Source organism: Globicephala melas, chromosome 15 (genome assembly GCF_963455315.2).
Source record: "Globicephala melas chromosome 15, mGloMel1.2, whole genome shotgun sequence".
NCBI classification, from domain to species: Eukaryota; Metazoa; Chordata; class Mammalia; order Artiodactyla; family Delphinidae; genus Globicephala; species Globicephala melas.
Window position 1 is genome coordinate 72,883,888 of NC_083328.1, and position 15,471 is coordinate 72,899,358.

General features: G+C 44.1%; 1 protein-coding gene across 1 annotated transcript in view; it reads left to right on the forward strand.

Moving 5' to 3' along the window:
- The window catches only part of EYA2 (EYA transcriptional coactivator and phosphatase 2), a 272,328-nt gene extending 267,571 nt beyond the window's left edge, over nucleotides 1-4,757 (forward strand). Inside the window, exon 16 of the mRNA XM_060284860.1 lies at nucleotides 4,006-4,757. Within this exon, the coding sequence (XP_060140843.1) occupies nucleotides 4,006-4,086 (81 nt within the window). The 3' untranslated portion in view covers nucleotides 4,087-4,757. The remainder of the gene's footprint in view (nucleotides 1-4,005) is intronic.
- The last annotated feature ends 10,714 nt before the right edge of the window (nucleotides 4,758-15,471 follow it).

Consider the following 15,471-nt stretch of genomic DNA (forward strand, 5'->3'; position numbering starts at 1 on the left):
GAAACAGGTGACCAGGGGAGCGCATTTTGCTCTAAATCCTAGTTCTGCCATTGTTGGCTGTGTGGCCTTCAGCAGATGGCAGCGCTCTCTGAGCTGCCTTTTTAATCCGTCACACTTGCCGAGAACAGGCGCACGGGGCCCAGCAGAGAAACCATGCATAGTTAGCCCTCAATAGCCTGAAGCTGTGTGATTACTACTCCCCAGGGCCAGGGGAGGGGACAAAGCTAAATCCACCTTCAGAAATTCAGGGGTTCTCTCTCCTGGGGAGCCAGCAGAAAAAGAAAACAAGAATGCCAGTTTTCACATAACATGAAAACTCACCGAAATCTCGTTTGCTCAAAGTCCACAGGAGAAGCACGCTGCTAAGACCCGCTGAGGATGTGGATGGGGTGGGCTCCAGCGGGGCCAGGGCTGCCCAGGTTCTGTGGAGTTCGCATTGCCAGAGATGCCAGACAGCAGCTTAAACAGGGGAGAGCTTTCTTCGTCTCTCATTAGCTGCCCAGACAGCTGGGACAGCACCAGGGACCCGGGCCCCTTCTGTCTTGTTGCTCTGCCAGTCCCAGTACTGCTCTTTCCACAAAGTCCAAGACGGCTCCTCACCACGCCCACGTCTGCACTCCAGCCACCAGGAAGAAAAAGGGGAAGGACTCCTCTTCCCTTTAAGAGCACAGCTGATATAGGTCAACATCACTGCTTCTCAGACCCCGTTGGCCAGATCTGAGTCACATGATCTCACCTTGCCACAAAGGTAGCTGGGAGATGTACCCCTTATTCTCAGCCACCAAGTTCCTAGCAAAAGAAAAAAAAAAGCGTTTTCTGAGAGAAAGGGAAGAAAGGATGTTGGGAGCCACCTGGCAGCCTCCATCCCAGCTGGCATGTGGCAGGGCGGTAACTGGCACCCTACTTAACCCCGGGCCTTAATCACTACTCTTTATTACCGACATCATCATTTTATTTAATCCTCCAACCCCCTCCCCCTGCGAAGTGGGTACCATCCCACTTCATTTTATACGGAACATGTTTGAGACTCAGGTTAATTAATTTACCTAAGGTCACACAGCTGGTACATGAAAACTGCTGTGTGTTTTGCTCCAAACGCCTGGCAGGAAGGAGGTGGACTCAGGAGTTTCAAACACTGTCAGTCTGCACCCCTGACCCGGTCAGAAGAGAGTGGAGTCCAGCAAAGAAGACTGGGACACACGCCCCGTGCACCAAGCTCCCCTAAAAACCCCCGCAGTGTCTGAAGCAGCAGCCCCAGCCCATCAGCGAGAAACCCTGTGCACCAGCAGCTCTCCCGGCCTGAGGGATGGCACTCATTAGCCCAGGCCACTGGCCACCTGAGCAGCATGAAATACGGCGACAGGACGAGGGGCTTCAGCTGCTTAAGCTGACGGTGTTGTTCATATCTCCATGTTAGTGGGTCATTTGTCTCCCCCTCTCCAGAAGTGATAAATCTGCCCATGCTCTGGAGCCACCAGGCCTCGGAGGGAGATGGCTGAGATAGTCTCTTCCCCTTTGCTCATTTCCTCCCAGAGAAAATGAATTACACTCTTTAAAGAGGGACTGGATTGGCCAGGTGGCAGCCAGCATCCATCTCTGCAGAGAATGAAAGGCTTGGCCGGGGTGAGGGGAGGGTGGGGAAGCTGAAAGGCATTAAAGAGATGGCGTCTGTTGCCCATGATGGATAGTCTTCTGCTTCCTCTGGGCAAAAGAGAAAAAGGTATGTCCATGGAGGGCTTTGCTTGAGAAACTCACCTTCCCGCCTTTCCTCCCTCCCTTCCTCTTTTCATTCCTTCCACGAATATTTATTAAGCGCCCACTGTGTGCCAGGAGCCAGCAAGGCAGCAGTGGCTATGACATTCCAAGCTCAAACCCTCCTCAAGGCCTTTGCACTTGCTGTCCTCTACCTCAACTACCTCCCCACACGTTTGCATGGCTCCCTCCTTCGTGTTCTCTGGGTCCTGCTTAAACGTTACCCCCCTAGAGAGGCCTTCCCTGACCCAACTATCAAAAGTGCAGAGCCCCCAGAGGCAGGAAAGGGTCGTTGTGCTCCTGGAACCAAAAGGACACCTGTATAGTTTCTACCCTGTGGGCACTGAACCTCAAGGGGCAGCAGAACGACCACAAGAACTTGGGGCAGCCATATGTTCCTCAAGCACCCTCTGTTCACTCAGTAAATAATTGAAGGTCAGTGGCTGTCAAGGAGGCTCAGTATCTTGTAGCTGCAGGTAGCAGAGAATCTGTGTAATGAAAACTTAAACACTTGCTCACCTAACAAGATTAGAAGTAGGAACTAACACAATATTGTAAAACAACTATACTCCAATTTAAAAACAAAAGATTACAAGTAGGCGTATCCTAGGTTGTTTCCGTGGGTCTGAAAATTCACCAAGCATCCCTTCCATCATTTTGCTCTAAGTTTCTAACCATCTTTGGCATTTTCTTTTCTGATATTTTGCCTCATGATCCCAAAACAGCTGCCACAGCCCCAGACATCACATACTTATATGTCAGCATCCAAATAAAAAGGGCAAGTAAGGAGGAAGGAGTTCTCCTCAGGTGCCTCTCTCTCTAATCATGGAGGAAAACCTTTCCCAGAAGCCCCCAGCCAACTTCCTCATTGGCTTCAGCGGGTCACAAGTCAGAAGGATACAGGACAAACCCCTGGTAAACAAGGCTAGGGTTGTCATCGCTTGCTTAGACAATCATAAGTTATCCCCTACCTCTTGGGCACGGCGCTGCCAAATTCAGGGTTCTGGAAGTAGGAAGAAGGGAGGATGGCTGTTGGACAGGCAACAACTTTAGTCGACGGTCACATTTTCCTGTGATAAACAGGCAGTCAAGTTTTCTCTCTGGAGTCAGACAGACCTCTCTGTGCCTCAGTCTCCTCATCTGTAATATAAGATACACACAGTATACAGAAGTATTATCCCCATTTTACAGACAAGCACCAAAGTAAATTATTTAAGATCACCCAGCTAATGGTGGCAGAACAGAGCTTTGCAAAGGGCACTGAAACATTTAACCCTCACGCTATGGAAGTATCAATATTTTGCAAATTTTGTCTCCACGTGAGTGATTTCTTTCCATAATCAGCATAACAGTTCTTTTACACCAATTACAACTTTTGCTGTATCTGCATGCTGCCTGCATGGTTACCTACTTAATGTTTCCCTTTCAATGGATGCACTTATGTTTAAAATTGAAAACTTGATAGCATGACAATAACAGAGCAAGCATCACCTGCTGTAAAGAAAAGGAAAAGATAAAAACGACTCTCTGGGACCAGCCCTATCTGTTCAAATGGAGATTAGTGAGAGTTAGGGAGGGGTTGAAGACACAGTAGCATCTAGTCGAGATTTTCTATCTTTAGTAGCAGGATTGAGAGCACATTTTTAAAACGGAATAGCTTTCTCGCTGTGTGATTTAATTCCATGTCAGCATGCCGCCTAAGACCAGGCTGGTCCCAACAGAGGAGGGAGGGTCAAACAGTCCACATGGCGGACAGTGCAGGATAAGCCAATCAGGATTGGCTCAGGCGGGGTGGGGGAATTGGGAGATTGGGATTGCCATATATACACTACTATGTATAAAATATCAATAGATAACTAATGAGAACCTACTGTACAGCACAGGGAACTCTACTCAGTGCTCTGTGGTGACCTAAATGGGAAGGAAGAAGGGGGTTATACGTATACGTATAGCTGATTCACTTTGCTGTACAGCAGAAACTAACACATTGTAAAGCAACTATACCTCAATCAAAATTAATTTAAAATAAGTAAATAATTTAAAAAAAAAAAGACTCAGAAGGAATAGAAAGCATGCCTGACCACGCAGGGGTCCACCAACGATGTTCTGTGCTCCCGGTTTGGAAAATGCCCACATGCTACAGTGACTCAGTGTGATTTCTCCTAAGGTTCTAACCATGGGCGTGGGATCCAGGGGGGCTGTGGGAAGCACCGCGCAGAGCCGTAACCGTGTGGCTGGTGTTCTGTGTTCCAGCACAACATGCCTTTCTGGCGGATATCCTGCCACGCGGACTTGGAGGCGCTGAGGCACGCCCTGGAGCTGGAGTATTTATAGCAGAACCCGCAGCCTCGCCACCTGCCATCAGAGAGGCAGCCCACCCGCCCAGGCCCTCGGTTTTCCCCACCTCCCCTGCCAGATGCAGGGTCCCTCCCGCCAAGAGGACGTGTCCGGTGACCATCTCAGAAGCTGTCCTTTCAGTCCCAACGCGGGTCCAGAGAAACAAAGTACCCAGCAGTGGCTTTGGAATATTTAACTTTGGGGAAAAGGGCTGGCTCGGAGTCCAGGCTTTTCTGCAAGACTCACAAGCAAGGAATTCCTGATTTGGGGGAGGGCTGGCGATGAGGAGGGGACAGGCTCTTTTTTTTTCTCCACTTTAATTTATGGACTAACCTCATTACTCTGGTATTACGCTCTTGTACCTGTGTTGTTGGTTTTTGTTTTCTCAGCTGGCATGTGGGGCAGTGCACAGCTCTAATTTAAGCCTCTCTGCTCTGAGTTGTGCTTTGAGGGGACAATCATTCTTTGAACAGAGGGAGGCGATTTGGGGCTGTGGGGAAGACTATTGCTTATTTTTGTTTTTAAGGACGTAACCTGATGTCGTGTGGACAGTGCACGTGCCTTATGCTGCCATCTTGTTTTCTAGGAAGAGGGGACCCTGGGGAGGAGGCAGTACTTTGTGACGGAAAAAGGCATTAAATAAAACCACGTTTACATTTTGAAGTGGGGTAGAGTGTCACTACTTTATTACTGCTTTGGAGGCTTCTGAATTTGTTGGTGTTTTCCAGAACCTTTTCAGTTACGGAAGTATAAAATCCGACTCAAACTGCCTTAAGCCAAAGAAAAAAGCAAATCGTCTCCAGGAACTTTGGGTAATAACTGTCTTCAGCCATAGCTGGGTCCAGGTGATCGAGTGACTTTCTCCTGTGCGGTTTTACTTCTCGGGCAGGCTCTTCCCTGTGTGGCAAAGGCAGCTCCAAGAATCTTTCGGCAAAACCATACCAGCAGAAAGAGAGCACTTTCTGCACAGGGGCTCTAGCGAAAGCCCCAAGGTTGTGTCAAACCTGAGTCGTGAGCTGCCCATGGAGCTGGATAGGGTTCAATCTCTCATGAGCAGAAAGCTGGGGAGAGCTTGTCTCCCAAAGGAGGAATCAGCGAGCTACTCCTAAAAGAACTGGGGAAAATGGGGGTTGGGATGGAAACTAGAACTGACTTCCATGCCACGGGTAGGACTTTATTTTCCAGCGGATGAGCCCAGGATCCGGTGTAGGGAACAGGGAGGGACGTCTGGAGAAGTCCCAAGGACATCTTCAGCTCTGTTGCTGCCCACAGAGTTCCAAGCAGGGCCTCGATCCATTTGATTGGATGCTAAGCCTAACTATAGGCTTCTCCCTCTATTCATGCTGGTGAAATCCAGGGTCACCAGCTGGCTGGCATCCATGTCAGCGGATGACTGGAGTCTCAGAGCTAGAATCTGATAGATGGAAAGTCATCACCAAGGGTGAGACAGACTCCCTGGCGAGGCTCTGAGCTCCCTGGGGGCAGGCGCTGTTGGTTTCGTCTCTGTATTTCCCCAAACCAAGCACGAGCGTCATCCTTGGAATCAGTCTACAGAGTGGATACTGACATAAATTGGAATCCCATTACAGATGACGTGGAAGGAAGGATGAAAGTATAATTGGAATCATAGTTAGGTAACTGGGTGAATGGATACTTGTAAAAATGGCTGAATAGATGTCTAAACGGGTGGGTGGATGGACGGCTGGTTAGATGACTGGGTGCCTGAGTGATCTGAAGGTGGATGTTTAGCAAGGTGACTGGAGAACGGATGGATAAATGGATGGATAATTGTGGGGATGACTAGACGGATAGCTATATGGATTACGAGTGGACGGATGACTGAATTGAAGACTGAATGGTCGTACGGTGAGCTGAATGGATAGATAGTTGATGGATGAGTGAGTGGTTGCATGGCTTGATGGAAAGAGGTACAGATGGTTAAGAGGGTGAGCGAGCGGCTGAATGAATGAATGCACGTTTGAATGAGTAGTTGGATGGAACGACTGATGGTTGATGGGTGACTGACAGTAATACTGTGATGGCTGGATATGTGGGCGCAAGAATGGTGCAGCAGTTAAATGGATGGATGGTTAAATGGAGGTAAAGAATCCCTAGAGTTAGTTGCCTAGAACATGTGGGTCAGCCTCACTATTACTTGCCTACTTAGATTTTCTGTAATGAGTGGAGGAGTTTTACTGGATGAATTGACTTCTGGCTGGAGTAGAGAAAGGGACTGGAGCAGAACCTCCCAGGGAGTCAGCCATGTGAACGCTCCTGGATCCTCCCTGTCTCCCCATTGTTTGGTACCCCTGCTACTCAGGCACCCACTTGTAATCATGCGCTATCCAGGCCTCCCTTTCCGCCACCATCAAAACCTGCTGTCAGAAAAAGTTCTGTTTAGGGAGATTGGTTCAAGATGGCAGAGTAGAAGGACGTGCTCTCACGCCCTCTTGCAAGAACACCAGAATCACAACTAATTGCTGAACAATCATCAACAGGAAGACACTGGAACTCACCAAAAAAAGATACCCCACATCCAAAGACAAAGGAGAAGCCACAGTGAGATGGCAGGAGGGGTGCAATCACAATAAAATCAAATCCCATAACTGCTGGGTGGGTGACTCACAAACTGGAGAACACTTATACCACAGAAGTCCACCCACTAGAATGAAGGTTCTGAGCCCCACGTCAGGCTTCACAACTTGGGGGTCCGGCAGCAGGAGGAGGAATTCCTAGAGAATCAGACTTAGAAGGCTAGCAGGATTTGATTGCAGGACTTTGACAGGACTGGGGGAAACAGAGACTCCACTCATGGAGGGCACACACAAAGTAGTGTGCGCATCGGGACCCAGGGGAAGGAGAAGTGACCACATAGGAGACTGAACCAGACCTACCTGCTGGTGTTGGAGGGTCTCCTGCAGAGGCGGGAGGTGGCTGTGTCTCACCATGAGGACAAGGACACTAGCAGCAGAAGTTCTGGTAATAATCCTTGCCATGAGCCCTCCCAGAGTCCACCATCAGCCCCACCAAAGAGCCCAGGTAGGCTCCAGTGCTGGGTCGCCTCAGGCCAAACAACCAACAGGGAGGGGACTCAGCCCCACCCATCTGCAGACAAGCAGATTAAAGTTTTACTGAGCTCTGCCCACCAGAGCAAGAGCCAGCTCTACCCACCACCAGTCCCTCCCATCAGGAAACTTGCACAAGCCTCTTAGATAGCCTCATCCACCAGAGGACAGACAACAGAAGCAAGAAGAACTACAACCCTGCAGCCTGTGGAACAAAAGCCACATTCACAGAAAGATAGACAAGATGAAAAGGCAGAGGGCTATGCACCAGATGAAGGAACAAGATAAAACCACAGAAAAACCACCAAACGAAGTGGAAATAGGCAACCTTCCAGAAAAAGAATTCAGAATAATGATAGTGAAGATGATCCAGGACCTCGGAAAAAGAATGGAGGCAAAGATTGAGAAAGATTGAGAAGATGCAAGACCTAGAAGAATTAAAGAACAAACAAACAGAGATGAACAATACAATAACTGAAATGAAAAATGCACTAGAAGGAATCAATAGCAGAATAACTGAGGCAGAAGAACGGAGAAGTGACCCAGAAGACAGAATGGTGGAATTCACTGCTGTGGAACAGAATAAAGAAAAAAGAATGAAAAGAAACGAAGACAGCCTAAGAGACCTCTGGGACAACATTAAACGTAACAACATTCGCATCATAGGGGCCCCAGAAGGAGAAGAGAGAGAGAAAGGACCCGAGACAATATTTGAAGAGATTATAGTCGAAAACTTCCCAAACATGGGAAAGGAAACAGCCACCCAAGTCCAGGAAGCGCAGAGAGTCCCATACAGGATAAACCAAAGGAGAAACACGCCAAGACACATAGTCATCAAATTGGCAAAAATTAAAGACAAAGAAAAATTACTGAAAGCAGCAAGGGAAAAATGACAAATAACATAAAAGGGAGCTCCCAGAAGGTTAACAGCTGATTTCTCAGCAGAAACTCTACAAGCCAGAAGGGAGTGGCATGACATATTTAAAGTGATGAAAGGGAAGAACCTACAACCAAGATTACTCTATCCAGCAAGGATCTCATTCAGATTCGATGTAGAAATCAAAAGCTTTACAGACAAGCAAAACCTAAGAGAATTCAGCACCACCAAACCAGCTCTACAACAAATGCTAAAGGAACTTCTCTAAGTGAGAAACACAAGAAAAGGACCTACAAAAACATACCCGCAACAATTAAGAAAATGGTAATAGGAACATACACATAGATAATTACCTTAAACATGAATGGATTAAATGCTCCAACCAAAAGACACAGGCTCGCTGAATGGATACAAAATCAAGACCCATATATATGCTGTCTACAAGAGACCCACTTCAGACCTAGGGACACATACAGACTGAAAGTGAGGGGATGGAAAAAGATATTCCATGCAAATGGAAATCCAAAGAAAGCTGGAGGAGCAATACTCATATCAGATAAAATAGATTTTAAAATAAAGAATGTTAGAAGAGAAATGGAAGGACACTACATAATGATCATGGGATCAATCCAAAAAGAAGATATAACAATTATAAATATATATGCTCCCAACAAAGGAGCACCTCAATACATAAGGCAACTGCTAACAGCTACAAAAGAGGAAATTGACAGTTACACAATAATAGTGGGGACGTTTAACACCTCACTTACACCAATGGACACATCATCCAAACAGAAAATTACTAAGGAAACACAAGCTTTAAATGACACAATAGGGCTTCCCTGGTGGCGCAGTGGTTGAGAGTCTGCCTGCCGATGCAGGGGACATGGGTTCGTGCCCCAGTCTGGGAAGATCCCTCATGCCGCGGAGCAGCTGGGCCTGTAAGCCATGGCTGCTGAGCTTGCACATCCGGAGCCTGTGTTCCGCAACGGGAGAGGCCACAACAGTGAGGGGCCCACGTACCGCAAAAAAAATGACATAATACGCCAGATAGATTTAATTGATATTTAGAGGACATTCCATTCAAAAACAGCAGATTACACTTTCTTATCAAGTGCACATGGAACATTCTCCAGGATAGATCACATCTTGGGTCACAAATCAAGCCTCAGTATATTTTAGAAAATTGAAATCATATCAAGCATCTTTTCTGACCACAACGCTGTGAGATTAGAAATCAGTTACAGGGAAAAAAACATAAGAAGCACAAACACATGAAGGCTAAACAATACGTTACTAAATAACCAAGAGATCACTGAAGAAATCAAAGAGGAAATCAAAAAATACTTAGAGACAAATGACAATGAAAACACAACGATCCAAAACCTATGGGATGCAGCAAAAGCAGTTCTAAGAGGGAAGTTTATAGCAATACAAGCCTACGTCAAGAAACAAGAAAAACCTCAAACAAACAATCTAAACTTACACCTAAAGGAACTAGAGAAAGAAGAACACACAAAACCCAAAGTTAGAAGAAGGAAAGAAATCATAAAGAGCAGAGCAGAAATAAATGAAATAGAAACAAAGAAAACAATAGCAAAGATCAATAAAACTAAAAGCTGGTTTTTTGAGAAGATAAACAAAATTGATAAACCATTAGACAGACTCATCACGAAAAAGAGGGAGAGGACTCAAATCAGTAAAATTTGAAATGAAAAAGGAGAAGTTGCAACAGACACCACAGAAATACAAAGCATCCTAAGAGACTACTACAAGCAACTCTATGCCAATAAAATGGACAACCTGGAAGAAACGGACAAATTCTTACAAAGGTATAACCTTACAAGACTGAACCAAAAAGAAACAGAAAATATGAATAGACCAATCACAAGTGATGAAATTGAAGCTGTGACTAAAAATCTTCCAACAAACAAAAGTCTAGGACCAGATGGCTTCACAGGTGAATTCTATCAAACATTTAGAGAAGCGCTAACACCCATCCTTCTCAAAGTCTTCCAAAATATTGCAGAGGAAGGAACACTCCCAAACTCATTCTATGAGGCCACCATCACCCTGATACCAAAACCAGAAAAAGATACCACCAAAAAAGAAAATTACAGACCAATATCACTGATGAAGATAGATGCAAAAATCCTCAATAAAATACTAGCAAACGGAATCCAACAACACATTAAAAGGATCATACACCATGATCAAGTGGGATTTAACCCAGGGATGCAAGGATTCTTCAATATACACAAATCAATCAATGTGATACACCATATTAACAAATTGAAGAATAAAAACCATATGATCATCTTAATAGATGCAGAAAAAGCTTTGGACAAAATTCAACACCCATTTATGATAAAAACTCTCCAGAAAGTGGGCATAGAGGGAACCTACCTCAAAATAATAAAGGCCATATACAACAAACCCACAGCAAACATCATTCTCAATGGTGAAAAACTGAAAGCATTTCCTCTAAGATCAGGAACAAGACTAGGATGTCCACTCTCACCACTATTATTCAACATAGTTTTAGGAGTCCTAGCCACGGCAATCAGAGAAGAAAAAGAAATAAAAGGAATACAAATTGGAAAAGAAGAAGTAAAACTGTCACTGTTTGCAGATGACATGATACTACACATAGAGAATCCTAAAGATGCCACCAGAAAACTACTAGAGCTAATCAATGAATTTGGTAAAGCTGCAGGATACAAAATTCATGCACATAAATTTCTCGCATTCCTATACACTAATGATGAAAAATCTGAAAGAGAAATTAAGGAAACACTCCCATTTACCACTGCAACAAAAAGAATAAAATACCTAGGAATAAACCTACCTAGGGAGACAAAAGACCTGTATGCAGAAAACTATAAGACACTGCACTGATGAAAGAAATTAAAGATGATACAAACAGATGGAGAGATATAACATGTTCTTGGCTTGGAAGAATCAATATTGTGAAAATGACTAAACCACCCAAAGCAATCTACAGATTTAATGCAAGCCCTATCAAATTACCAATGGCATTTTTTACAGAACTAGAACAAAAAATCTTAAAGTTTGTATGGAGACACAAAAGACCCCGAATAGCCAAAGTAGTCTTGAGGGGAAAACACGGAGCTGGAGGAATCAGACTCACTGACTTCAGACTACACTACAAAGCTACAGTAATCAAGACAATATGGTACTGGCACAAAAACAGAAATATAGATCAATGGAACAGGATAGAAAGCCCAGAGATAAACCCACGCAACTATGATCAACTAATCTATGACAAAGGAGGCAAGGATATACAATGGAGAAAAGACAGTGTCTTCAATAAGTGGTGCTGGGAAAACTGAACAGCTACGTGTAAAAGAATGAAATTAGAACACTCCCTAACACCATACACAAAAATAAACTCAAAATGGATTCGAGACCTAAATGTAAGACCGGACACTATAAAAGTCTTAGAGGAAAACATAGGAAGAACACTCTGACATAAATCACTGCAAGATCTTTTTTGATCCACCTCCTAGAGTAATGGAAATAAAAACAAAAATAAAGGAATGGGACCTAATGAAACTTAAAAGCTTTTGCACAGCAAACGAAACTACAAACAAGATGAAAAGACAACCCTCAGAATGGGAGAAAATATTTGCAAACGAATCAATGGACAAAGGATTAATGTCCAAAATATATAAACAGCTCATGCAGCTCAATATTAAAAAAAAAAACAACCCAATCCAAAAATGGGCAGAAGACCTAAATAGACATTTCTCCAAAGAAGACATACAGATAGCCAAGAAGCACATGAAAAGCTGCTCAACATCACTAATTATTAGAGAAATGCAAATCAAAACTACAATGAGGTTATCACCTCACACCAGTTAGAAAGGGCATCATCAGAAAATCTACAAACAACAAATGCTGTAGAGGGAGGGTGTGGAGAAAAGGGAACCCTCTTGCACTGTTGGTGGGAATGTAAATTGATACAGCCACTATGGAGAACAGTATGGAGGTTCCTTAAAAAACTAAAAATAGAATTACCCTATGACCCAGCAATCCCACTACTGGGCATATACCCAGAGAAAAGCACAGTTCAAAAAGACACATGCACCCCAATGTTCACTGCAGCACTACTTACAATAGCCAGGTCATGGAAGCAACCTAAATGCCCATCGACAGATGAATGGATAAAGAAGATGTGGTACATATATACAATGGAATGTTACTCAGCCATAAAAAGGAACCAAATTGAGTCATTTGTACAGACGTGGATGGATCTAGAGACTGTCATACAGAGTGAAGTAAGTCAGAAAGAGAAAAACAAATGTCGTATATTAACGCATATATGTGGAACCTAGAAAAACAGTACAGATGAACCGGTTTGCAGGGCAGAAATTGAGACACAGATGTAGAGAACAAATGTATGGACACCAAGGGGGGAAAGTGGCGGGAGGTTGGGGGGGATGAATTGGGAGATTGGGATTGACATGTATATACTAATATGTTTAAAATCGATAACTAATAAGAACCTGCTGTATAAAAAAATAAAATTCAAAAAAAATTGTTTAGAGTTTAATAAAGAGTAAATTACCTATAAAAAAGAAATTTTATTTTAATAGGCTTCCATTCAAGGCACTAAATAGCAGACTCTCAGCCGTCCACACAGGAAGAGGCTTGGGGTGAAACAGATAGACCTGCCCCTTAATCCTGAAATTAACTGCCTAGACGGTCAACTACTTCTCTGTTGTGATGACCAAATGTCAAAGGCTGGTACTGACAGTCCACAGTCTGCAAGGTAAGTGTTTTACTCTGAATTCTAGATGACTCAGAGCTGCCAGTGGGCATGGACAGCGTCTTTCTCAGTCTGTAACAGAGATAGCAATTAATGTACGTTGGATGATGTATGTATGGATGGATGGATGGAAGATAGATGCATGCATGCATGGATGGATGGATGGACAGCTAAGATTCAGTGGTCCCAGGCTGCTTTCCTTCACTGTTTCCCCAGCAGTATCTTGCAGCTCTCTAGAACATTCTTAGAAGTAGAGTAACTGGACTATGGCGGCACTCCCAAAGAAAAATTCTTAGCCTCCCAGAAGTCTGAACATTGACTCCAGAACTTCCTGGCCAGCTCAGCAGGACAGAGAACCAAAGAAGTCTTCAGGTCAACCTCTGGGGCTGAAGGCATTTGCCTGTCAAGGGATTTAGAAGTCAGAGAGCTACCATTGGGATTTTTTCCAATTGCAAAGGACACAAATACAGGGCTTCCCTGGTGGCGCAGTGGTTGAGAGGCCGCCTGCCGATGCAGGGGACACGGGTTCGTGCCCCGGTCTGGGAGGATCCCACATGCCGCGGAGCGGCTGGGCCCGTGAGCCATGGCCGCTGAGCCTGCGCATCCGGAGCCTGTGCTCCGCAACGGGAGAGGCCACAACAGTGAGAGGCCCGCGTACCACGAAAAAAAAAAAAGGACACAAATACAATCAAAGGAGCTTAAAAAACAGAAGTCTTTGGCTTACTTGACTGAAAGGTTCAGGAATGTGTGATCTCAGACCCCATCACCACCACCACCCCAAATGCAGAATTCAAGATGTCTTTAAATTTTTTTTAATTTGGTCTCTTTCTCTCTATCCCTGGATTCTGTTTCCTCTAATTTGGCTTCATTTGTAGGCAATAATCCATATGCTTGGAACAGAAGCTGTGGCAGGAATGATTCAACAAAGATTCCATTGATAAAGTATTGCTTAATTCTTAAAAGGATAACTTTAGGAAAGATAGGTTAAATTTATTATGTGAGTTTAAAATGTCCTTATGGTTTAAATATTTGGAGTTGGTTCCTCCTTAGTTACTTACAGCCAAAAGCATCTCAACTTTATATAGCACACAGTAAATAATGTTATTAGTAAGTAGTAGTATTATATCACATGGGCTCATATTTCTACTCAGGAAATCAATCACTCATGTTACGAACTAGACCAGGCATTTTTTTCCATCAGATATTCATTGAGCATCTACAAGGCACCAGCAGTGTCCCAGGCACAACAGACACAAATTTGAATAAGACATTGTCCTTGCAAAAAAAATTTGATAAATTTGACCACCTTAAAGAAACATTATTAAAAAACATAAGTAGAGACAAAAGCCAAATTGAAATTCAAATCACAGACAAGAGCAAGAGTTAATCCCTGTAATATATAAAGAGCTCTTAGAAATAAATAGGCCAACAACCAAATAAAAAATTGTCAAAGGCCATGAACAGGCATTTTATATATTTTTCAAAATATAACTGATTCCTAAACTTATAAAAAGATGCTCAACCTTACTCATAATAAGAGAAATGCAAATACATCGATACCATTTTTTTCATCAGATTGACAAAAATTTGAAAGTTTTATGACTCACAGTACTGGTGGAGCTGTGCGGCTTCATGCATTGCTTGTGGAAGCTGAACTTGGTACAAATCCTAAGGAGGGAAAGTTGGCAACGTTTATCCAATTTGTAAGTTTGACCCAGCAATTCCACTTCTGAGAATCTATCTACAGATATATTTACGTAAGTATGAAAATTCTGCACAGAGTTATTTTCTACAACACTGTTTCTAACAGCAAAGAATGAAAACCACCCAAATATCCATCAGTAGTGGACTGATTAAATGGAAATATACATGATGGAATATTATGCAGCCATAAAAAAGAACAAGACCAGTCCCTATGGATCAATTTGTAAAGATCTAAATGTATCACTAAGTTAAGAACAATTGTAGAACCGTGTGTGTTGCATGCCACCTTTTGTGTGAAAAGGGAGAAAAAATAAGAAATATTTGCAAGAAACTTTGGAAGGATATATGGGACAACAAAACAGTGACCCTCAGGGGGCTATCAGACACATGGATGACAAGTAGGAGAGTGCCTTATTCATATATTGAACTTTGCGAATGGATTACCGTAAGAACATCTTGAAGGTCAGGTGTCAGTTCTGGAGACTTCTCTGTCAATAGCCCATTTCCCTTGGGGGCCTGTTTCTAGGCAGTTTCCCTCAAACGACAACACTCACCCTTTCACTCTGTGCCTCATGGTGCTGGTGCAAAGGCTGAGGAAGACTGTTCTGGAAATCAGGCGACCTCGTTCTCGCTCCATCCCAGGAAGCCTCACCCCCACTGAGCCACCATTGCCAAAAGCAGGGTCTCAGTGATCCAAGTCAGGGACTCTATCATGTTTTGGGGCAGCTGTGCTACATCCATTCCTCTACTCTGCCGGATGAAGCCCACTTACCAGGCGCTCTTCTCGGCTTCTGGAAGCAGAGGTGAAAACACACAGAAGCATCCCAACTCTCATGAACCCGAGGTCACAGGCTTGCTCTCCTGCCTGAGCCACAACCCAAGTTCCCTTCCAAGAGCCGCCCAGAGGTCGAGAGAGATGGGGCCATGGGACCCTCAGTGGGGAG